This window comes from Engraulis encrasicolus, chromosome 6 (genome assembly GCF_034702125.1).
Source record: "Engraulis encrasicolus isolate BLACKSEA-1 chromosome 6, IST_EnEncr_1.0, whole genome shotgun sequence".
In the NCBI taxonomy this organism is placed as follows: Eukaryota; Metazoa; Chordata; class Actinopteri; order Clupeiformes; family Engraulidae; genus Engraulis; species Engraulis encrasicolus.
Genome location: NC_085862.1, coordinates 52,871,741 through 52,897,679, shown reverse-complemented (window position 1 = coordinate 52,897,679; position 25,939 = coordinate 52,871,741). Strand labels below are relative to the sequence as shown.

Sequence of the window (25,939 nt, the reverse complement as noted above, 5' to 3'; positions counted from 1 at the left end):
GTGTGTGTGTGTGTGTGTGTGTGCTATCTACAGTGCAAGGCTAGCCCTATGGGATCAAAAGGGGGACTAAATTATATAGCCCAACCCTCCAGCAACATGATCTCTCAGAATTCTGTGGAATGTACAAAGATATTTGGGACTCTAAATCCGTGTCAGTTTCACAGGTTTTGCCAAAATTCCATGCTCCTGGACACGGAATTATTTTCTGTGATGGACACACGGAAGTGCTTTCTCTATAGTGTATTCCCACAGCTCTGTCTCCACAGTCTTGTGTTTTATCAGGATTTTTCTTATTTCAATTTTTTCTCTCTCTCAAAAAACATTTCTTACTGACAGGTTAGGGTTAGGGATTGTTTTGGTCTGGTCACAGCTAGTATTCTTTCGTTTATTACATGAATTTGATAGCCTATCAACCAGCTGGAAAAGGTACTTCCCAAAAATATGTCTTTACTGACAGGTTAAGGTTAGGGATTGGGAACTTAAATTACTATGGCATTATTTTGTTTAGGATTAGCATATGGTATCTATTTTCTAATGATGGACTTAACACAGTGTTGTGGCAATATAGAAGGCACTTCCACGTGTCCATCATGGAAAACAATTCTGTGTCCAGGAACACAGAATTTTGGCAAAATCTGTGAAACTGACACAGATTTTGTGTCGCAAAGATCCATGTCCACTCCACAGAATTCTGAGAGATCAGGCTGCCTCCAGGCCAAAAAACAAAAACAAAACATTCTGCCGCTAGGGTTGGTCTAGTTTATCAGGCTACTATAATGGCACTAAATAAGTTAGATAGTTACTACACAAGATAAGTCAATGTTATGTTGGTTGAAGGTTGAAGGGTTCTATCCTGCTTTACCCGTTAATTTCCTTCTGGATTAATACAGTCTCTCTACTATACTTACGATTATTCATCATTAATTACATGCACAAACTGTTCATTAATTACATGAACAAACTGTACATATGCAAGATGCTTCACAGCTTCTCTAAGCACAGGTGTAAGTCCCTCTCTTTTTTTATTTACTTCACTGCTTTTTTAAAAAAAATCTGATTTAAACTCAGATTGGCACTGAGTCCTCAGTTGGCGTCTTAGGAATAAGAACACATAAGGCATCCATTTCATAAAATGAGGCTTTAATCCTTCCTCAACAGCATTACACATTGTATAAAAATCATCAACACAAAAGACAAACATTTTTTTTCTTATACATTTGTTCTTTTCACCATTCCCTCCGTTATAAAAAAAACTGTAAATTGTTCTTTTTGGGAATGCGTCGTGCTGGTCCGAGGTGAGGAATACAACCTGGTATACAAAAGATACTGCATTCAAATAAAACCACGATCAAATAATAAAAAGTAGAGAGTAAAATTGACCTCATCATCATAGCATATAAAAATAAAATCTGAGCTGGTCAACAACAGTATGTTTAGTGTTCTTGGTGTGCGGGCCAATCCTCTGTGATCACCATAACACTTTGATAACACTGCAAGAGGAGTTCATCCGATGGGCGGCCCGAATGCCAGAACCAATGGGCAGCCAGAATGCCAGAGCCAATGGGCAGCCAGAATACCAGAACCAGAGGGCAGCCAGAATGCCGGAACCAAAATGGCTGAGACACAGGGTATGCAGAACAACAGCTGGGAGACAGGAGCAGCAGAGGTGGTGCCTCAGATGGTCAAGAGGGAACGGCAGCTCTCAGGTCCTCACAGTAGGGCTGGTCACGACCACTCCGTGGTGGAACTGTGATTGGTTGACACAGACTGAACATGTTGACTGCCCCCCAGAGGATGGGCATGGACTTGTTTTAGACTGCCCTACTGTACCTCCTTTGCGCCTTGCCAGATTGTAGCAACCCAATCTAAGTCCCTCCCTATCCGATCTGAGTCGCACATGCACAGATGTACTTTTCAAACATCACCAATGCTTTGCGGTACCACAGCTACCCCATGTGAGTCGCGCATGATTGTCCCTTCAAAAATATGATTGTCCTTTATAACACATTGGGTTGCTACACAGACCACTTTGGGGAGAGAGGAGCAGGAGCAGATGCAAGAGGAGGAGGGGGAGGAGGAGCAGTGGTGGTATCATTGCACACCAGAGGAAGACGCTGACAGGGCCCTCCATATAAAGTCACAATATGCGAGGGCCCTGGGCCCCCGGGGCAAAGGCCTCCTCCTATGGCTCCGGCTCCCTGAGGAGGAGTGCTTCAGTCTGGCTTCTGCCCCGTGGGAGGCACCACTACGCGCTGCTCGTCGATGCGGCTCCCCTGAGACCGAACCACCAGGTTGAGGAAATCCTCATCAGGCACCGTAGGCCCCCTGGTGGTTGGCGGCGGAGCTGCACACCTCTGGTCATCCAGCCTGGAACCCTGCGAGGAGAGGAGAGGGGAGTAAGTCTTAATGTTTTAAAAATCATTTATTTACAGCCGTGTCATAGGTAGATTTATAGCTGTGTTGTGGAGCAGCAGCATATAGATCTTCCATCTTTCCATCTAAGATAGGGTGCTGCCACTGTGTGACACAACTTCAACTTTGTGAACAAGAATGTGAGAGAGCATTAAGTGAATGGACCAATAATAATATACTAATTTAAAAAAGGAGGAAAAACGTAAATGTATCAAAGCCTCTGCTCACAACGTGTGTGTGTGTGTGTGTGTGTGTGTGTGTGTGTGTGTGTGTGTGTGTGTGTGTGTGTGTGTGTGTGTGTGTGTGTGTGTGTGTGTGTGTGTGTGTGTGTGTGTTTTTGTGTGTGTGTGTGTGTGTGTGTGTGTGTTCGTGGTACATCATTCACGTCGCCTCCCTCACCTGGCACTTGACGAGCATGTCAAAGAAGTCGTCATCTGGCTCTCCGCCCTCAGGTAAGATCTGGCTCAGCTTGGCCTGGCTGAGGCCCGGCAGGCTGCCCGCAGACGCCCGCTGGTCGTCCAGCCGACGAGACTGAGAGCTGGCCAGCAGGTCCAGGAAAGGCCCAGGCTGCTCGGACGCGGAAGTAGCTGCCGAGAGGGGAGGAAAGGAGAGGAGAAGAGAGGAGGGGGAAGAGGAGAGGAGAAAGGAGAGGGGCAGAGAGGAGAGAGGTGAAGAGAGGAGAGGAGAAGTGAAGAGAGGAGAGTGGAGAGGAGACAGGAGAGGGGAAGGTAGAGGAGAGGTGAGGAAGAGAGGAGGGGGAAGAGGAGAGCAGAAAGGAGAGGGGCAGAGAGGAGAGAGGTGAAGAGAGGAGAGTGGAGAGGAGACAGGAGAGGGGAAGGTAGAGGAGAGGAGAGGAAGAGAGGAAAGCGGAGAGGAGACAGGAGAGGGAAGGAAAGGAGCGGAGGTTACAGAGGGGCAGAGTGCCCCAGGGTGTGTTTCTCGGCAGTTTTGTTAAGCAGTTAGCAACTTAGGTTGGCAATGGGAAAATGCATTGAAACCAAGTTGCTAACTTAGTTAGCAGTGGCACTGTTGAGAAACGCACCCATCTGGCTGGTTTACCAGTGATGAAATTCATTACAGTTACATCTTATGTTACCATACCTTAGCCAACAATACCAACTTCAATGGAAATGATCGATGGGTGTGTGTGTGTGTGGTCATTTTCCTTTCTTTTACGACATCTTACTTTCTCTACCAGACATTTTCACACACCCTCACAGTGACGGCGGGTCTGTGAGAGGTATTCACAGCAATACATTAAAGGGGTCATAGATTGGAAATACGTACTAGAGTGACTTGATGATGAGCCTTATGGTCTTTCAATATGATATTTTCAATTGTTGAATGCATTGTATTTGAAGAATGATTACAACTCGAGAATTTGGCTAAATTTGGAATCCAAAATGAATGGATTTCTTCAAATGATTGATTCCAAAATTATATTTTGGGCTAGTTCAGTATTTAGTTCAGTATTTTTTATGTAGTTTTGAAGGAAGACACCATGCCTTACAGCTGTGTCTCTTCAGTCATACACAACCTCTCATTTCAACAAAGCCAAGATGTTTTCATTATTATTATAATGGTTAGTTCCATGTTCCATGACTCCTTCAATGAACCAGCACCCTCGGAGGGTGTGTATCACAGCTTTTGGCTGGGTTTGCCACTGAGTTTAACTAACTGTGTACATTAAGGTCTTGTTATCAACCTGTTTTATCTTGAATAATGGGCACTGACTAGCAGTGGAAACCCGGCCTTACACAGCTGCAAACTGTACATGAGTGCCGCTGTGTACCAAAATGATTTAATACATTCAACTCTGTGGACAGACATGAGGACCAGAGAGAGAGAGAGAGAGAGAGTGAGAGTGAGAGTGAGAGTGAGAGTGAGAGTGAGAGTGAGAGTGAGAGTGAGAGAGAGAGAGAGAGAGAGAGAGAGAGAGAGAGAGTGAGAGAGAGAGAGTGAGAGAGAGAGAGCTTCCCTCTTCTCCAGAGTGACATCCAGGGCTCTAAATTAACTTTTCCCACCACCAGCCAATTTGGCTAGTGGACATTTTTTCTTACCAGCCAAACAGAAGTTCAACTAGCCATTTTTTTTTTAATCTCGCCAAAATAAACTATGCATTCCGCTAGTTATTTTTTTTCTAATTAAATGGTCATTTTGTCCAACTGTTTCTACAACAGATACACTATAGGCCTGCATAGGCTACTATATGCCTACATAATAATTAAGCATATTATAGGCCTAGGCTATATATTTTTCATTATTTTTAACTTCTGCTTTATTTTTTACTTTCATTACTTAGGCCTAATTAATTTGATTAGTTTTTGTTCAATTCCTCTGAAAACAGCTGAATCACATCGCACAAGCCACTCACATAACAGACCTTTAACATACAGTAACCAAGCACACAGCCAAACACTACAAAACCTCACATACGCACACCCCAAGGAAGGAGAAGAGATGAGAGGAAAATGAGAGGAGAGAGGAGGAGCTCTTCTCTACCATGCGCAACAAAATTACAAGAAGCCTAGTTTAATTAAAAGTAAATAATATCTCGGGAATCTTCGCTTCCTTTGTTACTTCCACAGCTTCGTCGTTGGTTGCTTTTTTTCTTTCCGATGGCGTGGGCTTTCCAACTTAGTTGCGCCACGACTCTGAACATTTCAGAAGACAACTGAACTGACAGCTACGGTCACACTACTCTGACAGTCGGCTCTCCTCCTCTGCCCTGGTCGCTATTTCGTTCCACAACCACTCATTTTTAACGTCACTATTTACAATTACTACTAGCATTCACCAACACACAGAAACTTGCTCTAACCCCCGCCACATTCTCATCACTCGCACAAAACATAGTCTACACAACAGAAGTAGCGCTATGCATAATCTGCGTAAGTCCTGTTATTGAAACGGTCAGGGTTTCGCTGCTTCAAAAATGCAGCCTGTTACAGCAAGGTTCATATAGTAATAATAGCAGTAGTGACGTTAAAAGGGTTGTAGCGAAAGCGACGAGAGCATAGGAGGAGAGCTGCCTGACAGAATAGTGTCAGCGCAGCTTAGCTGACAGAAGGCTGGTCGTCTGAAATGTTTTCAATCCTGGCGCGCGCAACAGCATGGAGTTGACGCTCGATGCACTGGAAAGCCCACGTTGGGAGGCTACGTCGTGACGCTAGTGTCCATGGGTAATGTAGGAAATCTCGCCCTATAACTTTCGTCAGAGCAGCGGTTTACCGTTCATAAGTTACTGTACTCTGGCGCTACTAGCCAAATTGGCGGGTAGGTATTTTTTTCTACTAGCCAAAATGAATTTTCACCCGTGTTTGGCGTGTTGGCGTGTGTTAACTTAGAGCCCTGGTGACATCATGTCTGTCATGGATACCTGGATCCTATTCCTATACATTCTGCATTTATAAATCCTATTACAATCATACACCATTGATCACAAATTGAATTACCATCATCATTCTTACCATATATATTAAGGAGGTAGTAACCATTAAGCTGTAGGGCAGTGCAGACTTATCCTAATACACACACTTATTCTAAAATTACCTTTCTTCAAACAGTATTGGCCTGTTTCCAATATGAATGCCAAAATAAGCACAAAAACAAAAAGAGGACAAACATGGACAGAGGAGCACAAGGGAACACAGACAAAAGGTGAAGGAGTGGTCACAGGCCAGGATACACAATATTAGAGGAGCTAGGCACAGGTCACGAGGCACATATAACACACAACATTAACCTTGGCAAAGGGATGGGAATGACCATATCATATATATCACAAAGTATTGAACTAAAGAGAGTCTAATCCTGAACTTTGACTGCACTCTAGCTATCTCCAATTTGGAATACAATTTGATTGTTGTAGCCTGTAACTGACACCCTAATAACATTGAGGATGTTAAGACTATTGTGCATTTTTGTGGAGAACATGCTGGGTTCCTCTCAGTAGACCCCTCTGATTAACTCAGGGATGAGATTCCTAAAGTACCAAGCTATGCCCATACAATATTATCAGTGTAGAGTAGACCACCATGACCTGAAATCACAGCAAGACCAGCAACTAGTAGCTACAGTGCTAAGAACTGACTAAATGTACAGTTTACTACCAGAGAGAGTACAGGAAGGGCTAGAATCTTACAATCTCTGTTGGCACTATTGATCTCAAGCACCATGCCTGAGCTCTTTCACCAATGGACACTACATGTGTATTTGTGGCAGTCATGGGTGAGCGGTTAGGGCGTCAAACTTGCATCCCAGAGGTTGCCGGTTCGACTCCCGACCCGCCAGGTTGGTGGGGGGAGTAATCAACCAGTGCTCTCCCCCATCCTCCTCCATGACTGAGGTACCCTGAGTATGGTACCGTCCCACCGCACTGCTCCCCATGGGGCGCCACTGAGGGCTGCCCCCTTGCACAGGTGAGGCATAAATGCAATTTAGTTGTGTGCAGTGTGCAGTGTTCACTTGTGTGCTGTGGAGTGCTGTGTCACAATGACAATGGGAGTTGGACTTTCCCAATGGGCTTTCCCTTTCACTTTACATTTACTGGAAAGCCTGAAATCGCAGAAGGCGCCTGAGTTCCACTGGCCCTGCATTTCAACATGCATCCCTGAAAGACCACAAGAAGTAAAACCTCCACAGTTTAAGAATGTGTACTGTTTACACGTATGTGGACATTTTTGAAAACGCACTGTTTTTGGCCTCTCGTTTACACGTAAAAGTGGTTTTAAAATGTGCATTTCAAAACTCTAAACGCAAGCTAAATAGTAGTTTTTATTTTTAGCCACATTTACATGTAAGCAGACAAAAAAAATCTGCATTGAAAAATATCTGCAAACTTGTATAACCAGCACCTAAGTTAGCCATTCTTTGCCAAGGATGTAGGAGACTAGAGGAGGGGGAGGAGCTAACTCACAGGTGGGCGTGGGGAAAGTGTTTTCCTTTACGGAGCACCTTTGGTCATCCATACGGTTTCCTTGGAAACGACTCAGCAGGTCGAAGAATCCCTCGTCTCCAAGAGTGTCTGCTCCGTTCTGCAAAAAGATACAAGTTTAACTAAGTTATGGTTCTATTTGTGAAGTCCATATATTCTCTATTTTTTAGTTTATATGAAGTATTTTTTTAAGTGCTTTGCTGCAAATGACCTTATGTTTGTGTATGTCCACGTGCGGTGTGTGTGTGTGTGTGTGTGTGTGTGTGTGTGTGTGTGTGTGTGTGTGTGTGTGTGTGTGTGTGTGTGTGTGTGTGTGTGTGTGTGTGTGTGTGTGTGTGTGTGTGTGTGTGTGTGTGTGTGTGTGTAGTCTGCAGGGGGCGCCAAACACACACCAAGTCACACGCACGCACACACACACACACACACACGTTGGTGGTGTTATTATCGTCATTATTACTGTTTGTATGACCATTACTACCTTGGAGTCATCTGCATTGTTTGGCGAGGTGCCGTCTTGGAAGACCTTAGTGCCGGAGCCGTTCCGTTTGGGCTTGCGGCCCTTTATGCGTCGGAGGAAGAAGAGGCCCGAGGCGGTCTTGGCCATGGTGGGCTTACTGGGGGTGGTGCCCGCACTGCCTTCCGCTCTCGGCTCCTGTGGGGAGGGGATTCATGAAGGACAAGGAGTCAATCTTAACCCTGATGACACATGGGGTATTCTTTAAATTGTTAGGTTTATAAACGTGTGGATGATGGGGGGGATACCTGTAGAATGTGATTTTCTGAGGTAATTTAAGAAATGTCATACATGTGGTGTCTTGATTGTGTGTGTGTGTGTGTGTGTGTGTTTGTTTATGTGCACACACCAACAGGGTGTGTGTGTGTGTGTGTGTGTGTGTGTGTGTGTGTGTGTGTGTGTGTGTGTGTGTGTGTGTGTGTGTGTTTGTCCCATCATCCACACATGCATGCAAATTGCATGCAGCTACAGGCGTGCGTGTGTGTCTGTTTGCATGTATGTGTATTAGTAATGACGAGTCATTGTTGCATCACATACAGTGCTCTCCGGGCTGAGTTTTACCAGCTCCATGTTCTCCATGCTCGGCCTCCTTCCCGTTCTCGGCCGCGTTCCTGTGTAATCATTTACATCCACATTCAATTAGGATTTCAAGACACTGACGTACAGACAATAAGAGCCATTTTGAAAAGTGCACTTAACCCCAAATTGTTTTAATTCCGGTGCGAACAACTGGATCAGGGGATTTACTGAAGAAAAGCTGCACTCTCCACCACGATTCTTGATTGTTTTTTTTATTTAGTGGGTAACCGGATCACACCAGAAGAGACAAAAGCTACAAACAAATTGCTGGATTGTTTTCATAGCAAGAGTGCTGCACACGATAAAAGAGAAGACCTTTAAAAGCAGAATGCAAGCATTCCGACATTCCAATTGGCCACATCATAGCTCATCAGCACAATATTTGCCGAAGTTCAACTACAAACTGGCGCTCAGAGTTGTTCAAATCGCCTCCTGCCGCCAAACGCATGACCGCATGACAAACGTAGTGGTGTAGTAGTGTAATATACAAGAATAGTGTTTCTCAGCGGGGGCGTTGGGGAGCTCTAGAGGGGCGTTGAGAAGGATACAGCTAAAAGAGGGCGGTGATTAGTTGCCATTTGGGGACATTAGTCCATTCACGTTTTTAATACTAAGGAGGGTGTTGTCGGGCTTATGATGAGGTCAAGGGGCCGTTGGGAGGCTTGTGATGAGGCCAAGGGGGCGTTTGTTCAAAAAAGGTTGAGAACCACTGTACTATAATGTAGAGCAGTGGTTCCCAACCTTTTTCCTCAGGGACCCATATTTTTACCATTGTAAGCTTTGGTGACCCAGCTCCCATATGAGAGGGAGTCACGTGATACGCTGTTTCCTTCGAAAACTCATTTTAGTTATCATTTTATTCCTCAATTCGTCTTTGTTCAAAAACAGAATAAATGTTTAATGTAGCACTTAAATTTTGTTGCTTCTATGCATTTGTCATTTATTCAAAATGGGCTATGTATGGTATTAAAATGAAACCCCTTAAAATCAAGAAGGCTTCGCGACCCCCCGTGTATCTTTGGTGAACCATAGGTTGGGTCCCGACCCATAGGTTGGGAACCACTGATGTAGAGTCATGTGGTGCTCAGTATGTACTCATCATGCGGGCACCGTGTGGTGCAGTAGTGTAATGTAATATAGTGTAATAGACTATATAGTGAAATGGACTATAGTGAAGTGTAATATGATGTCCTGTATTTACTACTACTACTCTGGTAGTGGCCAGAGAGGTTACGTGGTGTAGTAGAGTAATACACAATAGTATAATAGTGTAGTAATAGAGCGTGATATAATAAGGTCAAGTAGAGTAGTGGTGTAAAGTAATGTAATTTACTATAATGTAGTTTACTATAATGAGAGTGTAATGTAATGTGTGTGTGTACTCACCATGCGAGCTGTCCTGGCAGTGGCCATAGCGTTAAAGTAGTGTAGTGTAGTGTGAGGTACATGTCGACTCACCATCATGATGCAGGCTGTCCTGGTACTGCCCATAGAGCTCTGGGGGCAGTTGGCCACCGGCGCCGCCATTCAGGCCCAGAACCAGCTGGAGGTCCGAGATGTTCATCCTGGCAGTCAGCTCTCCACTACCATCCCCGATCTACACACCAAAGAAGAAGACAGGGAACATCAATATACAATACACACTCCCTGATATACACACCAACGAAGAAGACAGGGAACATCAGAATGACATATCCTCTAATATACACATCATATACCATCCTCAATCTACAAACCCCAACTCCGATGAAGTTGGGACGTTTGGTAAACAGTGAATAAAATCAAAATGCTATCATTTTCAAAACATTCAATCTATTCATTAGATGGAGAATAGTGAAAAGGCAACATATTAAGTGTTAAAACCGAGAAAAAATATTGTTTTGGGGGACATATGTACTCATTTCTAATTTGATAAATCCAACACGTCTCAAAAGAGTTGGGACGGGGACAATAAATGGCAGCAAATGTCGAGGAAGACTAAAAACAAAACAAAAGACAACACTTAACAGTTAAATACATTAACCGATGAGATGACTTATATAAAAAACAGTGTTAATTCCTATCTTGGACATGATTTCACTAGCTTAAATGGTGGGTGTATTCCTTGTCATGTTTTGCAATGTTTTCCTTTCTGTAGTGCTTACAGTGTGACAGGTCTTGACCAAAAACCCACCATTTTATCACCTGCTGGTCCATATGATGGAGCCAAACTGTTAAAACATAGTAGAGAATGCAATTTGACCTTACTATGTGGCAGTAATCGAAGATCTCCCTTCAAAATATAATGCATGAGTGGCTTTTCGTGCTGTTTAAACCCATTTATACCATTCAGTACTGTATTTAACTCTACAGATGAGTGAGAACATCTTAACCAATGCACTACTGCACCCGCATGCCATCATGGAGGCTGACTTTTGAAGCTAGCACTAACACAAGTTGGATGGTCCATTTTCACTGTAGCACAGGATGTGCAATGCTCTATTATTGTCAAAAAGAATTGACTTCTACAACTTCTGCTGACTTCTGTAAGCAAAGGACAGTTTCCCATGTCTTCTGGGTCTATTTCAAGTGAGCTCAGGTGCTTAGCAGAATGTTACACCCCTGTATCACTTTCATGCATTAAGCATTCTTAATATGGTCAATTTTCAATAGCGCTCATTCCTGGAGTGCTAGAGTGAGACTACAGCCAATATATATTTCATGATGTCATAAACCTATACAATGATTTTATTAACAAAAATATGTCTTATATGCACTCAATCGTGGTAAATCAAAGGGAATTCAAAAATGTATGTAATAACTATGGTAATTATTCCCTTTGCATCTTTAATTCTGAGTGACTCAGCCTCTCTGTGATGATCTTATACCTGGACACCTATATTGTCCGTCAGTACTATTCATTTTGAATTATTCTTCTTTGTTGTTTTTTCTTATTTTCATGTTTACTAAATTTCACTGATCCCCGTCCCAACTCTTTTGAGACGTGTTGGATTTATCAAATTAGAAATGTGTACATATGTCCCCCAAAACAATATTTTTTCTCGGTTTTAACACTTAATATGTTGTCTTTTCACTATTCTCCATCTAATGAATAGATTGAATGTTTTGAAAATGATAGCATTTTGATTTTATTCACTGTTTACCGAACGTCCCAACTTCATCGGAGTTGGGGTTTGTATATGCCAACATGGAGGACAGAGAACCTCAATACACTACATATACCATCCCGATACGGTTGGTGTATACACATTACAGACATCACATTTATACTGGAAAAAAAATCAGCCACCAATAAAGCATGAACTCAAACGAGTGGTGTGTCTATAGAGAAGCAGCAGGGGGAGCCACTTCACCAACACAACACATTAGACTCAGTGTCAGTGTCAGTGTCAGTGTCTATGTGAATCTGACACAGACGAGCACACACCTCTCTGGAGATCTCTAGATGGCTCTGTGCGAACTGCATGGCCTGCTCATGGTTTCCCAGCGCGGTGTACGCATTCCCCAGACTCCAGCACGCTCGGCCCTCCCCTACCCTACAGCAAACAGGGGCAAGAAAACAAAAACAGTAAGGCCATACTTTTATACAACCCAGGGGCGTGTTTCTCGAAACCATAGTTGCTAACTATGTTAGCTACTTTGTTGTTTCCAATGCAACTACCTAAGTTGCCAGTTAGCCAACAAGTACACTTTCGAGAAACGCACCCCATATGAGTGACACACAGACATGTAGGGCCGCTACCCTACAGCAAACACCGACAGAAAACAGGGAAGTATTTTTTTTACAACCCAGGTGAGTGACAGACATGTGAAGATAAAAATGTAGTAAATGCATGAGTGTGTGAGTATGTGTATTTAGTATGCATGATCTCTTGAGAGGGAGGCACATTTCCCTTCCTCTGATTTCTACAACTCATCTCAAGATATGCATCTACTGCCCTCTGAAGTGGAATCCCCTTGAAATTAGATCCCAACTAAGCCACGTCAGCAGCTGTAGGAAAACATGTGAAACACAACATTTCCAAGACTGCCACAATTTAGTTAGTTAGATCAAACTAGCACCAGCTTGTAGAGCTATTAGCACACGTGTTAATGGAGAAGTCTCATGTCAGGTCATGTCATGTAATGCACTGCAATATGACCAGTCGTTCGTTAAGGTCCTGTGTGATGTTCATGTGTTTGTGGTGGTAGTCTGTGGCCCATGACTGTTCTGTTGTATTCCTAAGCTATTTAAGGTAGTCCGTGTTGTGTGTATTTGGAAGGGGATATGTTAACATTTCAGGTCATATACACCAGTGGTTCCCAACCTATGGGTCGGGACCCCCCTTATGGGTCGCCAAAGATCCACAGGGGGTCGCGGAGCCCTCTTGATTTTAAGGGGTTTCGTTTTAAATATATATAGCCCATGTTGAATAAAAGACAAAGCATTTAACTAATAAATGCATAGACGCAACAAATTGTAAGTGCTACATTAAACATTTATTCTATATTTGACCAAAGACGAATTGAGGAATAAAATAACTAAAATAAGTTATCGCAGGAAACGGAGGGCATCTTGTGACTCCGTCTTGTGCGGGCGCTCGCGTGGTTGGGTCACCAAAGCTTAAAATAGTAAAAACATGGGTCCCCTAAGAAAAAGGTTGGGAACCACTGATATACACTATGGTGTGTGTTGATGCTTACATGTCGTTGAGGTCCGGAGCGACGTGCATGGGTTTGAGGTTATAGTCTATGGCCCACTACTATGGTTTCACTAAAGCATGATGAACTGCATCCTTCTACTTCATCCTGAATGGTCGGTGTGGTGATGTGAGTGATGCACATGTGCTTGACGTGGTAGTCTATGGCAGGGATTCTTAACCTTTTTGACGTCGAGGCCCATTTTTTCCAGTGCCCAGTGTCCCGGGGCCCATATTACCCATGTTATATTACATTAGGCCTATATTAGGCTATATTATATTACATCATATTACATTATATTATATTGTATTATTTATGATAATATGATAAAGGCTTTATAAATTATAAATGTATATATTATATTATATACAGTATAACATAAATTACAAATAAATAGGTTATTACTGAAGTATTTTTTCCACAGGAATAGCCCTACATTAATTAATGCTAATTTTAATATTATTTAATATCACTCATCAAATAAATTCGCAGTTTAGCAAGTCAGAATCATTCACACATTTGAATGCCCCTCTGACAGCTCCAAGTTTGCGTGACAGCTCTTGACTTGCGCTTTGTAATGAATCTGCTGTTCGTAAATTCAAGACGCTTTTCTATACAAGTGGAAACGCAGCGCGGGAACATCAGAAATTCCAGAGCCGGGCGAAAAACGTTCCAGTTTGTTGGTCATGTCATGTTGGGGACACTTGGACAAGTATAAGGGATAAAGATAATATTGAAGAATAAAGAATCATTTTGAGTAGCATGACCGTTGAACACCTATTTCTAACTAGGCTACTAAAACGTGAGGATATTAGGACACAGAAGACGTCGCCAAATCAGCTGGGAACCATAACCGGTTGGTGATTTCCATTTTTTTCAAATAGCCCACTGCAATGTTACCATCACAGGCTGCAGTTACCGTCTTCTTCTTAATGAATCTCCCCCCAACAAAAATGCGGGGTGTGGTCATTGCGTAAGGACAGAGTTGCGTTTGAGGGAAAAGACGCACACTAGTAGTCTATTTGCTAAGCGGTCACACAGCCCAAGCGGCCCAATGGTGAGAAACTGAAAGTTGACTGCGGCCCTGGAGGTTGTGAGCGCCAACTTTGGGCCGCGACCCTATGATTAAGAATCCCTGGTCTATGACCCACTACGGTTCTGATGTAAGCTATTTATAGTGTATGTGTTGTCTGGTGTGTGTTGGTCTTTATCTGTCTGTGAGATCCTGTGTGATAAGCATGTGTTTGAGGTGGTAGTCTATGGCCCACTATGCTTCTGTTGTGTTACAGAAGCGGTTTATGAGAGTGTATAATGGTGCATGGTTTCAGAAGCTATTTATAATGTATGTGGTATATGTGTCTGGTGTGTGTTGGTCTTTATCTGTCTGTGAGATCCTGTGTGATGTGCATGTGTTTGAGGTGGTAGTCCATGGCCCACTACGCTTCTGTTGTGTTACATAAGCGGTGTATGAGAGTGTATAATGGTGCATGTTGGTCCTCACCTGTCGTTGAGGTCCTGTGCGATGCGCATGTGCTTGAGGTGGTAGTCTATGGCGCGGCCGTAGTCCTGCAGGAGCGTGTAGGTGTTCCCCAGACTGTAGCAGGCCTGGGCCTCCACCGCTCGGTCACGAAGAGAGCGCGACAACTGCAGCGTGCGTCTGAGAGAGGAGGAAAAATTACATCAATAAACAAAGTTTAACACACGAATACACACAGAGGAACAAACTGCTTCTATTTGAATCATATAGACCATCACTGTATACATTACATTATTATACTTAGCTGACATTTTTATACAAAGCGTCTTAACAGTTATTTACAGGGTTTGGTTACAGTCCCTGGAGCAATGTGGGGCTCCATGGATGGTGATGGAGATGTAGGGAGAGGTTAGGGTGGGGTTCGAACCTGTAAGCTTAACCCTCTGAGCCCAAGACCGCTGCCCTAACTATTAGGTCAAAACTGCTCAAATCAACATGCTATCAATGCTAAATCATAGCCAGGGAGCCTTTAGGATTCATTTTTTTTCAGTTTTCTTTCATGTGTTCCATTATATCCAGCACCAATAACAACTGTTATTTTGGGATGTGCACACAGTTAACACTTCTTCACTCCACCCATACCTATTTGGATCAAAACAGCCACAATTTAAAGCAACACACGATGCAAAAATACACATACGTTCCACACATTTGCACCAGAGAGAGAGTTCAAGATGCAATAGTAGTAGAATGTAAAGTATCTTTGTTTACACCAAGTGCTAATGTTTGCACATACTTGTAATGCTCAGCAGCCAGCTCAAACTGCCCCAGGAAAATATGGGCGTTGCCAAGGTTACAGTAAGCCCTCCTCTCCGCGGCTCTGTCGCCAAACTCCTTAGCGATCAGGAGACGCTGGAGAGAACAGACAGACAGAGAGGCAAAACAGACAGACAGACAGACGTTGAGATCACATGTCTTAATGAGGGAGTGCAGTGTGCGTGGAGTAGGTTTAAATTACAGTTATAGTAGTAGACAGAGCTGGACTGGGGCAACAAATCAGACCGAGCATTTTCGGCCAAGACCAGGCCGCCAGGCATTGAGAGGCAATGAAGCCAGATGCAATATTTTTAGTCATCTACAGTATTACGAGCCACAACATTGAAGGGAAGAGAACAGGCCAAAATCATCGACAGTCCACCAGGCAAATGCCCTGTATGCCTTAAGGCCAATCCAGCTATCATAGTACAATACAGTAAAACATAATAGAGAGTAGACACATTACACTATAGCAGGGATTATGAAACTTTGGGTCAGGCAGGGCAGAAACTTCTCAATGCCAAGGACCCAACAGCATTTCTTCAGCCCTCTACCTATTGAAGGGCCAGTACAGTGTTGTGTCCCCTACCTGTTACATTACATTTGGCAGACATGACTTACAATCAAGGAAAGAATCATAGCATATGACACTAGCAGATGTAAAGTGCACAGGATATATGCCGAACAGTAAGTGCATATGCCAAGTACTGTAGGGTTAGTGGGTTTTTTAAGTACATTAGTGCAGGGTTAAATAGAGTAGGCCCACACACCTGCTCATGAGTTCAGTGTTCTGTCCCTTACCTGTTCATGTGCCAATACAGCGTTCTGGAAGTTTCCCAGCAGGTAGTGTGTGTTGCCTAGGTTACCATACGTTCGACCCTGGGCCGCCCGGTCGCCTAGCTCTTTTACTATGGTCAGATTCGCACTGTAAAAAACAAACACATACACATACACTCTTAGATTGAACTCTTGCCAATAAGCAACATCCAATGTGATATGTGTATTGATGGTAAGAGTGTTGTGAGACACAGAGTGAGCACTGACTCGTAGTATTCGATGGCTTTGTTGAGTGCTATCCGCGCCTCTTCCGGAAACTCCACCGGGTCCATCCCTGTCCAGCATATGCTCTTCCCTTTGGCATGGTACACATTACCATAGTTATACAGCGCTCTGGCTTGCCCCACCTGCAGACACACATATACGCAAGCGCATGAGCACACAATAGAAGAATATAAGATGGATGGAAGAGGTCTATGTGAAAATAGAAAATAGAAATAGATAAAGAAATACAGAATACAGAAAATAGCAGCTGGCGTAAATGGAATGCTTGTCTCCGCGTGAAACTCGCCTTGTCGTTGAGTGCGTTGGAGATATCAAGGTGCCTCTGGCAACACACGGCTGCCTCGTCAAACCGGCCCAGAATCTTCAGTGTGTTGCCAAGGTTACCGCTGGCCTTGGCTTCCCCCAACTCATCCCCGATGGTCCTTTAGAGGGGAAGTTAGATGGACAGACGTCATTGGAAAAAGTGCAGAGGTCAAACATTAGAGTTCTACTCACAAAAAGCAGATCCAACAAACAACAAAGGAGTGTACCGCCCCTATTGAGAAACACTACTGTAGACTATGCACTGCTGAAACAGGGGCTTTTTCAGAGGAGGCAGTGGGAACAGTGTGTGTGTTCATGCAGTCAGGCAGTTCATTTGAAGCAGAAGTATCGATTCATGATTCCTTGGTTAAACAACAAAGCCAGACTTTCTGTATGAATGAAGTACGTAGTCCGGGCTTTACAATGGCAGAGTAGTTTCCATTCTGTTGCTTGCCCCTTCAAACATTTCATACCTCGGCCAATCAAACATGAGGAACAGCTACCTGGCTGAGATGTGACCTGGTGACTTGCTACCTGTCACAAGAATCCTCCCAAAGTTGTGCCCAGTGGACCCAATGGTGTTGGATCAGTATTTTCACACTGCATTATTGACAACGCATTTACCAGACACTTAAGCTGTCTTGGTAGCCGTCCTCTCCGCCTCGTTGGTGTCCGGCTGGTATGCGGCAGGTCATGGTGTTGATTCTAGAGGGCCTTGCATCAGCTAAGAAGCATACATGTACTGTGTGGAGCTTTTTTGAAAAAATGCATTGGTTTTCATCTCTCGTTTACACCACGTAAACAGAGTTTTAGAATACGCATTTTGAAAATGTAGGGGGCCAAATCGGAGCAGTCACAACAGAGTTTTTATTTTTAACCACATGTCGTGTTTACAGGTAAATGGGAGGAGGGAACGCCTTTAAAAAGATCTGCATATGTGTAACCAGAAGATAAGTGTCATGCAGTGCAGTGTAATGTAATGTAAAAATAATGTTATGTAATAATGGTATACCGGGTGAGGGTGAGTGGCATGTCATGTCGTGTAATGTAAAGTAGCGCAGCGTAAAGTAATGTAGTGCAGTGTAATGTTATGTCATGCAGCGTAAAGCAGGCCTAATGTAATAGTGTGTACCTGTGGAATGTGAGGTTGTGTCGGTGGAAGTATTCGTAGTGTAGTGTAATGTAATGATGCCGGTGTGTACCTCGTGAGTGTGAGGTCGTGTTTGTGGTACTCCAGAGCCTTGGCGTAATCGTGCAGGTGAAAGTAGGCGTTGCCCAGCTGGCTGTAGATGGCGCTGAGGATCTGCAGGTCCTCCGTGCCAACCTGGATGGCCGACTCAAAGAAGGAGACGCCCGCCCCATAGTCCCCTACTTTACACAACCGCTCCCCCTCCAGAGCCAGCTCCAGACATGACGCCTCCATCCTGGAGGAGAGAGAGAGAGAGAGAGAGAGAGAGAAAGAGAGAGAGAGAGAGAGAGAGAGAGAGAGAGAGAGAGAGAAAGAAACTAAAGTTATAAAGTAAAAAAAACAGTTACATTTATTGGAGTGAAGGGGATAAAATGTAAGGTGGGAGATAGGGTGCATCAAACGCCCCCTATGAAAAAATATTGCCTTGGCCCTATGGTAAAAATGTTCTACACCCAGTAAAAACACTGTGTAAAATATTATGAAATTTGTATGAAGTCTACCAGGGTCACCAGCCCCATGAAAATAGAAAATAATGGTGATAGTCGAAATCTTGGAATAGAAATTGGCATTTCGGTGCATAAAGCTACCCAATAAAAACATATTGCCTCAGCTGTGTGATAAAAAAATGTTCTATGCACAGTAAAATCACTTTGTGTAAAATATGTTGAAATTCAGATGAATTCTACTGGGTCCACCAGGCCCATTGAAATACAAAATAATGGTGATAGTGATGGACAACCTGGAATCCAAAACTGAAGTCCAGTGCCACATATTCCAAATATAGCCAATATAATGAACCAGCTGACCCACTGCTAGTATCAAGCAAGAGATTGCAAAGTTGTATGACTGTTATATTTGTGTGTTTCACCTGTGGGCCTACAATTCCTGTTGGAACATCTGTACTAAATCTGTGAATGCTCCTTAGAATGAGTAGAATGAGTAGGTCAATAGAGTACGGTCAATACAACTGTATGTGATGTTGGAAAGAGTGGCTTCCCAAAACCTGTACTTAAGTGACTTCTAGGTATGTCATGGGTATCACCAGGTCCAGAGTTCATTGCCAAGGGCCTCTCAGGTAAGTTATGATACTCATCTGATGGAGTAAAGTGAAATACAACCACAGGCAATGGGATAAAGAAGTAATGGCACTCTTCGATACAGTTGTATTGACTGCCTTGTAGCCTGGTCATTCCAAGGAGCATTCACAGCTTTAGCCCACAGGTGAAACACACAAACATAACAGTCAAACAGCTTTGCAATCTCTTGCTTGATACTAGCAGTGGCCCAAGGGAGCAAGGAATTGATATTGTGTTGCAAAACAGCAATTTTGCCTGAATATAGTAGTTTGACCATCAGTCTGTCCCGATACTGAAGTCTGTAAGTGGATCGACTGAATACACACCCTGCTTAGATATTCCTTCTGTTTGTGCTCCCAATACAGGTGATTTTCACTAATTACCTCATCAACATGGCTTAATTGGTAATTAGGATCAGCTGGTTCATTATATTGGCTGGGGCAAATGTATATTGGCTGGGGCAAATGTGTCACAGGGTTTGTCCACCTCTGTTTTAAGACAATGGGAAACCTGAATTCAAAAGCTACAATCCAGTGCCACAGATTTCAAATTACCTGGCTTTACCTGTCCAATTGCCCTACTAGTTGAGGAAAGATATGGATATTTTGGGAAATCTGTGAACTAATTTTTTACCAATAGATTTTTTTACCATGTGATCTTACAGGTGTCTGGACACACCTCACAATTTATCCACGGCCAAATCCAATGGGAATTTCCGTGACACCCCGTCAATTTTGGGGTGCACAGAAGGCCTATGTATACTCGGAAAGGTAAAACTAGGTAGGTCATTTGGAATATGTGGCACTGGACTTCAGTTTTGGAATCCAGGTTGTCCATCACTATCACCATTATTTTGTATTTTCATGGGTCTGGTGGACCCAGTAGAATTCATCTAAATTTCAACATATTTTACACAGAGTGATTTTACTGTGCATAGAACATTTTTATCACACAGCTGAGGCAATATGTTTTTATTGGGTAGCTTTATGCACCGAAATGTCCATTTCTATTCCAAGATTTTGACTATCACCATTATTTTCTATTTTCATGGGGCTGGTGGCCCCGGTAGACTTCATCCAAATTTCAAAATATTTCACACAGTGTGTTTTTACTGGGTGTAGAACATTTTTACAATAGGCATGAGCGGCCACCCGGGTACTTTGCTCGTAAATGTGCGTTATGTGAAAACAAACCAAATGTTTCATCAACTTTCATGCTACATCGGCTGGTCTAAATGAACACAGTCCATGCTTCAGCCACGGCTGTTTGGCTCTATTATTTGAACAGCCGGCAACACAACACGTTTTCTGCAAGTTGTGCGTGAACAACGCTAGTCTACAAGTCCGTATCTTTCGTTTATTAAACCCCAACATCACCAATTGACTTGCATGGGTTGTTTTCCCCCACAAATGGGCGTAACGCACATGGAAAACGTCACGCCGTTCATGAGTATAGGGCCAAGGCAATATTTTTTCATAGGGGGCATTTGATGCACCCTAGTGGAGGAGCAACCTTATTGCCTGGTCAAGTCAATCCTAGTGACGGAACAGTGTTTCTAAACTCGCAGCCGATGAAGTGGTGAAGTCAGTGATAATCAGACAGTTGACAATCACGATTTAGGTACAGTACCTTCAAGTCCGTCAATATGGACAAGGCGTCATTCCACACCCATCTCCATGCACTTGCATCTCAAAATATTGTGAAAATATTATTGGATGTTCCTTAAACACCCTGGATGAAAAATCAGAAGCTGTACCCTTTTAAAAGTCACATACCGTTTTATAGGGGGAGGGGGTGTCCATTTCCTTCAGAAATAACCCAGATCAAAATAAAATCCAGACATTGGGCAAAACAAGCAAACATAAATCAACAAAGACGTACATGACAAATCAACAAGACATCCCTTCCCCTTTCTTATTATCTATCTGTTACCAACATGACACCATCCATGCTCCCTCTCACTACACACTCATACACAGCAACACTCCTATTTGCCGGCCACAGCAGCCCTGTCCGTCCTCCCCTCCCTTCCAGTGGCTAAAAGCGTATGTTTGTTTACCAAAGACTTTCCGCTCCGCCAACCAGCCTGTTTGTTCCTCAGCCTCAGGAGAGCTCTGCTCTCTAGTCCAGGCCGAGTTTCCCTTACTGTCCCCTTCAGTTCAGCTCTCCGCCCCGCTGACCTCCAGCCCGCCAGTCAAACAGGACAGGACAGGACAGCCTGCACCAGACTACTCAGATTTGTAGCATTGCACAACTCAAGTCTCAGGTTCTGTTACTGTTACTGTAATTAAGCCACTACATTGGATTTCAAGACGTTTTCAGTGTCATTGAACCGCTGCCTTGCCTTGCCTTGTGTCAAGAGTCTGATGTGTATGTTGGGAGTCATGATGTGTTAACAGAATTCTTGTTGTGGGTGGTGGGAGGGTTGGCCAGTATAAGAGAGGTGTGACTCATCATCATTTGGAAAGACTCTAGCATCATATGATATGAAAACCCTTAAAAAGGTATACACTTGCAGGTGAAGAAATCTGCAATATATTACATTTCATTAGATATTACATTCACCACACAAAACTTTATCTTTTCTAGGGAGCTAGTCAAGGTGGTAGGTGGTAGGTGTTTGCTGTCATTTGTCAACGTGGTCACCTTAACTTTAAAGCTGTGGGAAATCCTGCTGACTCAGAGTACGAAATGTGCATGACAGAGGCAGAGAGGGACCAAGAACGACAGATACTTTAGTCAGGCAGTTTGTTTACTTGCACCGCCAACTCAGTCTACGTAGTCACTCGGACCTTGACCACCGCTGCATTTTTTTAGAAAAAAAAAGCAAGGAGAGGAGGAGGGGTGACTGCCCTCAGTCCTGTGACCCTGGCCCGCAGCGAGATATTATGTACTACACGCCTACAGGAGGAGTGGGAAGTAACTATGCGAAAGGACAATACTTGTAGTTGACCAGACACTGACAAATACCTGACAACAATTCAGCATAGGGCTGCACAATTAATCGAAAATAATCGAAAATCGTGATAAAATTGTGTAATCGAAGTCGTGATTTCAATCATGATTGAATCGTGGCAATAGCTACCTACCTTTGAGAGCGTCCTTGAAGCCAGAACATACTGACAGGCTGGTGTTTCTGGCCAGAAATCTGTTTCATGCTATTGCCTTTACATAATTATTGCAATTCATTTTATTGTGCTCATCCCGTATACAATTAATTCTTGGTTATATTTCATCTTGATATAATTTTCAAAAAAACCTGCAAAAAAATCAATAACCGTGATTAATAATCGTGATTACGATTTTGACCAAAATAATCGTGATTATGATTTTTTTCCATAATCGTGCAGCCCTAATTCAGCAGTCACTCAACTCTTAATAATTTTTAGCCCCTTAACACAGAGCCTCTGTTGTAGCCTTGTTGTCACCAAAATGGTAATGACCAAGTCTTAATCGGTTACTTAAGACTCTGCATTGTCATTGCAATGTTGTTATGATATAGATGAGTGTTGTCAGCAAAGACTGCATAGCCCCATCTGCAGTAAGAGGCTATGCATGAAATCTACCAATGGTCATGCCAGAAGGGCTCTTGCCTCTATGCGCCTTCTTTACAGAACCACAGGATCAGATAATGAAACTAGGCTAATACTTGCAGACTAAGCACGTGGATGACTGGAACACTCCTATTGTTACCTCCGCCAAGGAGGTTATGTTTTCGGTCTGTTTGTTTGTCTGTCTGTTTGTCTGTCAGCAGGATAACTCAAACGAATCAATGGATTTGGACGAAACATTGTGAAGTTGTTAGTAATAACCCAAGGAACAAATGATTACATTCTGCTGGTGATCTGGATCACTAACCAGAACCAGGACCTTTTTAAAGACTCTTCATCATTGCTGGCCTATAAATCTAGATGCCCCTAGTGACCACAAATTGAACTGCAGGACAGGGCAAAACATTCCAGTTTCCAAACTCAACACAAAAAATAAAGCAGAAAGACTTAAAATGAAAATAGGGTGTAACATCAAATGTTCCATCAAGCAGCTTCGTTGGCGGAGGTCTGCACTCTCGGAGTGCTTCTAGTTAAGTGTTTTTTTCTTGTGGTGCAGACGAATGACGGAAATAAATATGCTGTGCCTCCTCCTCTGTCCCTTACTGTGCCTGCCTGCACTGCATTACTATCCACTCATTAGGTGTGCTCCGGTCATTGCTAAATATAGTGTTCTAGAAGTCTGTTCAAACTCCAGCTTCCTTTTTTTCCCATTAGGCTACTTGGCTGGTGGATCTGTGGTGCCAATATCCATCCTTGTCTTGTACTGGTATTCTACCCTCTTGCCCTTCACTCTGCTTGTGCCAGCACCTAACTTAAAGTACTTGCTTTTCTACCCAGACGCACAACCATATTTTAACCAATTCCCACGCTTTGCACAGTATTCCTGCTTATGCTTCTTACCACAACTGTTTTCATATTGGCATTTTTCTCATGGCTACCTGGTGTAAATGTCCAGTCTTGCCCTCTAGTTGCACATTATCCTCCTACCGATGACCACAGCCTCTGCAGCATTAGTTATCTACCCGAGGATCCACAAGGAAATCAAATACACTATATTAATTCACAAATGCATCCTTGGCCATTTATTCCCTGGCATGTACAACAGTATTCCTACCGACCACTGTCAGATTTTATTATTAATTGGCTGGTGCCAATACACGCATTCTATGTACTACTACTGTACATCGTAGTACACCATGCTCCTACCCGCCATTGTTCTTCTTGTCCCAGCACCTAAAGCACTTGCCCAGGACGGACGAGTCCAGCTTTTCTTTTAGCTGGTGTCGACGAGCACCACAGAGCAGATTGGAAGTCTCCCGCGGAGAGCTGCCTGATTTGGGCTGAGAACATTTCTTCCAGAAGGCCTTCAGGTCCATGGTGCCAGGCTTCTTCTTTGTCCGGTTCTTTAACTTCAGTTTATCTTTTGTTGCACAGCAAAGTGCACATTGACGACACAAATTCCTTTAAAAGGTCCTAAACAGAGTAATTCAAGGTCCAAGTCAGATCCTAGGGTCTTCTTCGTTTGATGTACTGAGAAGTGTCCAATGACAACAGAAAGTCCTGAAAAGTCTTGAAAAACATACTGAACTCAAGTCTAGCTGAAGATCCTCAGGCCCATGGTTGAAGTCTTAATCATATGCTGATTTCAATTTGATGTTCAGGGAACACTTCTTGAAAAGTTCTCAGAAAAAAAACCTGAACATGCGTATAACTTGGCTAAGCCACTTAGTGTGCAGCTCCAAGTGGCACTACTTGCTCAATACCAATTTAAAAAAACATCTCAAGTCTTGAAAGGTCTTGAAGATGCGTCTGCCTTTTCTCAGCCTCCCTGCTCCAGACAGACAGCCCAGCCTGGCATCGTAACGTTCCGTGTCCGTACTTTGTGCGTGTCTGAGAAGGGGAGGGCAGGTTTCCCCTTCCATCTTCTTTCCACTCCCATGGGGGCCCCCCTAATCCTCCCAAATCTCGAGCGGTGGATCCGGGGCGGGTAATGTTAGGTTTCGCCGTGATAAGTGGCCAGAGGCCATTAAGTAGGGTTAAGCTGCTGGCACCCAACCAACCCTTCCCCACCACCACCCATCAACACATCAGTTGCTAGAATCAACTCCCCTCCCCACATCAGCGCTGTTGCAGCCACTGCCGCTTTTCTCTCTATACAGCTGAACAATTGTATTTGCTGTACATGAAGTTCACTGCTGTTGAGACACAACAAAGTAAAGCGGTGAGAAAAAAAACAGCCTCTTTCCATCAATCTCTCAGTACTCGGCTGTGCACATTCCTTCGAAATGATGCAAGACATTGGCAAACACGTTCTTGCTCAGAATGAGTTGCAGGTTCCTCACAACACTTGTGTATGTAAGGCAATGACTTAATACGCTTTACTACAACCACTTATTATTGGAAGGACCTAGGCTTGGGTGAACACACAAATCCGGCGTGACCCCTCCACCTTGAGGTCGCTGTTCGTCTCGTGCCACAATCTGGTTTCACAATAAGAGAGTCAGCACAGGTCATGACAGAGCAACACAGCAGATGCTTGCTCATATGTCGTTAAAGATGTCAACAATGGACCCACAAACACCATTGTGTCCCAGCAGGTTTGGCTTTGTGGATCATTTTTTTAAAGTATTTTGGAGGTTTTGGGGCCTTTTATTATGGCAGTACAGTGTGAGAGGAGACAGGAAATAATCAGGATAGAAAGGGGGTATGGTTGGGGACTAGCCTAGCGAGCCAGACCCGTACAGCAAAAAGCTGTACCAGGGTCTAGGAGGGCTGGGCAGCAGTGTGGGCGGGATAAACGGTTGCTTCAGCACTCAACGCCACGCAATTGGATGGCAAACAACCAATCCCCACACACTTCTGTGTAACGTCACAGCTGTCTTGTGAAGCGGCAATTCCGAGCCGTCGTAGTGAATGCGTGTGATCACCACAGCCACAAACAAGTTTCCTAATAAATCGTGTTTTCACTTACATAGTTCAAAAATGCCTCGTTTTCAACCACACGGCCCTTCTTGATCATCCAGCGAAATGTTGAGCAATTTGGGGCTTGTTAAATGGTTATATTTATGATTGTTGTCAACATGGCATGTTCGGTGTTAGCTAGCTAGCTGTATACCCATAACTAATACACGGCTGGATATTAGCTCTGTGTAATTGGCGACAGATTGGCTAGCCGCTAGCTCGGTAGACTCTATGTGTCATTCCCATCTATTTAGTAAGCGACTTACAGACTTTCAAAGCTCCCAAATGTCTCGTTTTTAATGACATGGATCTTATTAGAATTTGGGGCAGGCATATAATACAAGGCTGGATACCTAGCTCTGTGTTATTGGCGACAGGTTAGC

General features: G+C 43.6%; 1 protein-coding gene across 3 annotated transcripts in view; it reads right to left on the bottom strand.

Annotated features, from left to right (window-relative positions):
• Positions 1–1,119: 1,119 nt before the first annotated feature.
• The window catches only part of LOC134451452 (G-protein-signaling modulator 2-like), a 35,301-nt gene continuing 10,481 nt past the window's right edge, over positions 1,120–25,939 (bottom strand). For 2 of the 3 annotated variants that reach the window (XM_063201934.1, XM_063201932.1), the window contains exons 2-14: positions 17,982–18,203; positions 16,763–16,898; positions 16,459–16,598; positions 16,216–16,339; positions 15,395–15,510; positions 14,623–14,778; positions 11,869–11,977; positions 9,900–10,038; positions 8,400–8,473; positions 7,827–8,000; positions 7,331–7,448; positions 2,812–2,999; positions 1,120–2,375 (exon numbers count right to left, since the gene is read on the bottom strand). In XM_063201934.1, coding sequence (XP_063058004.1) covers positions 2,214–2,375; positions 2,812–2,999; positions 7,331–7,448; positions 7,827–8,000; positions 8,400–8,473; positions 9,900–10,038; positions 11,869–11,977; positions 14,623–14,778; positions 15,395–15,510; positions 16,216–16,339; positions 16,459–16,598; positions 16,763–16,898; positions 17,982–18,202 — 1,857 coding nt within the window. In that variant the 5' untranslated portion in view covers position 18,203 and the 3' untranslated portion in view covers positions 1,120–2,213. Of the gene's footprint in view, positions 2,376–2,811; positions 3,000–7,330; positions 7,449–7,826; positions 8,001–8,399; positions 8,474–9,899; positions 10,039–11,868; positions 11,978–14,622; positions 14,779–15,394; positions 15,511–16,215; positions 16,340–16,458; positions 16,599–16,762; positions 16,899–17,981; positions 18,204–23,801; positions 24,523–25,939 lie in introns of those variants that run through there. The other variant, XM_063201931.1, reaches the window with a different exon arrangement.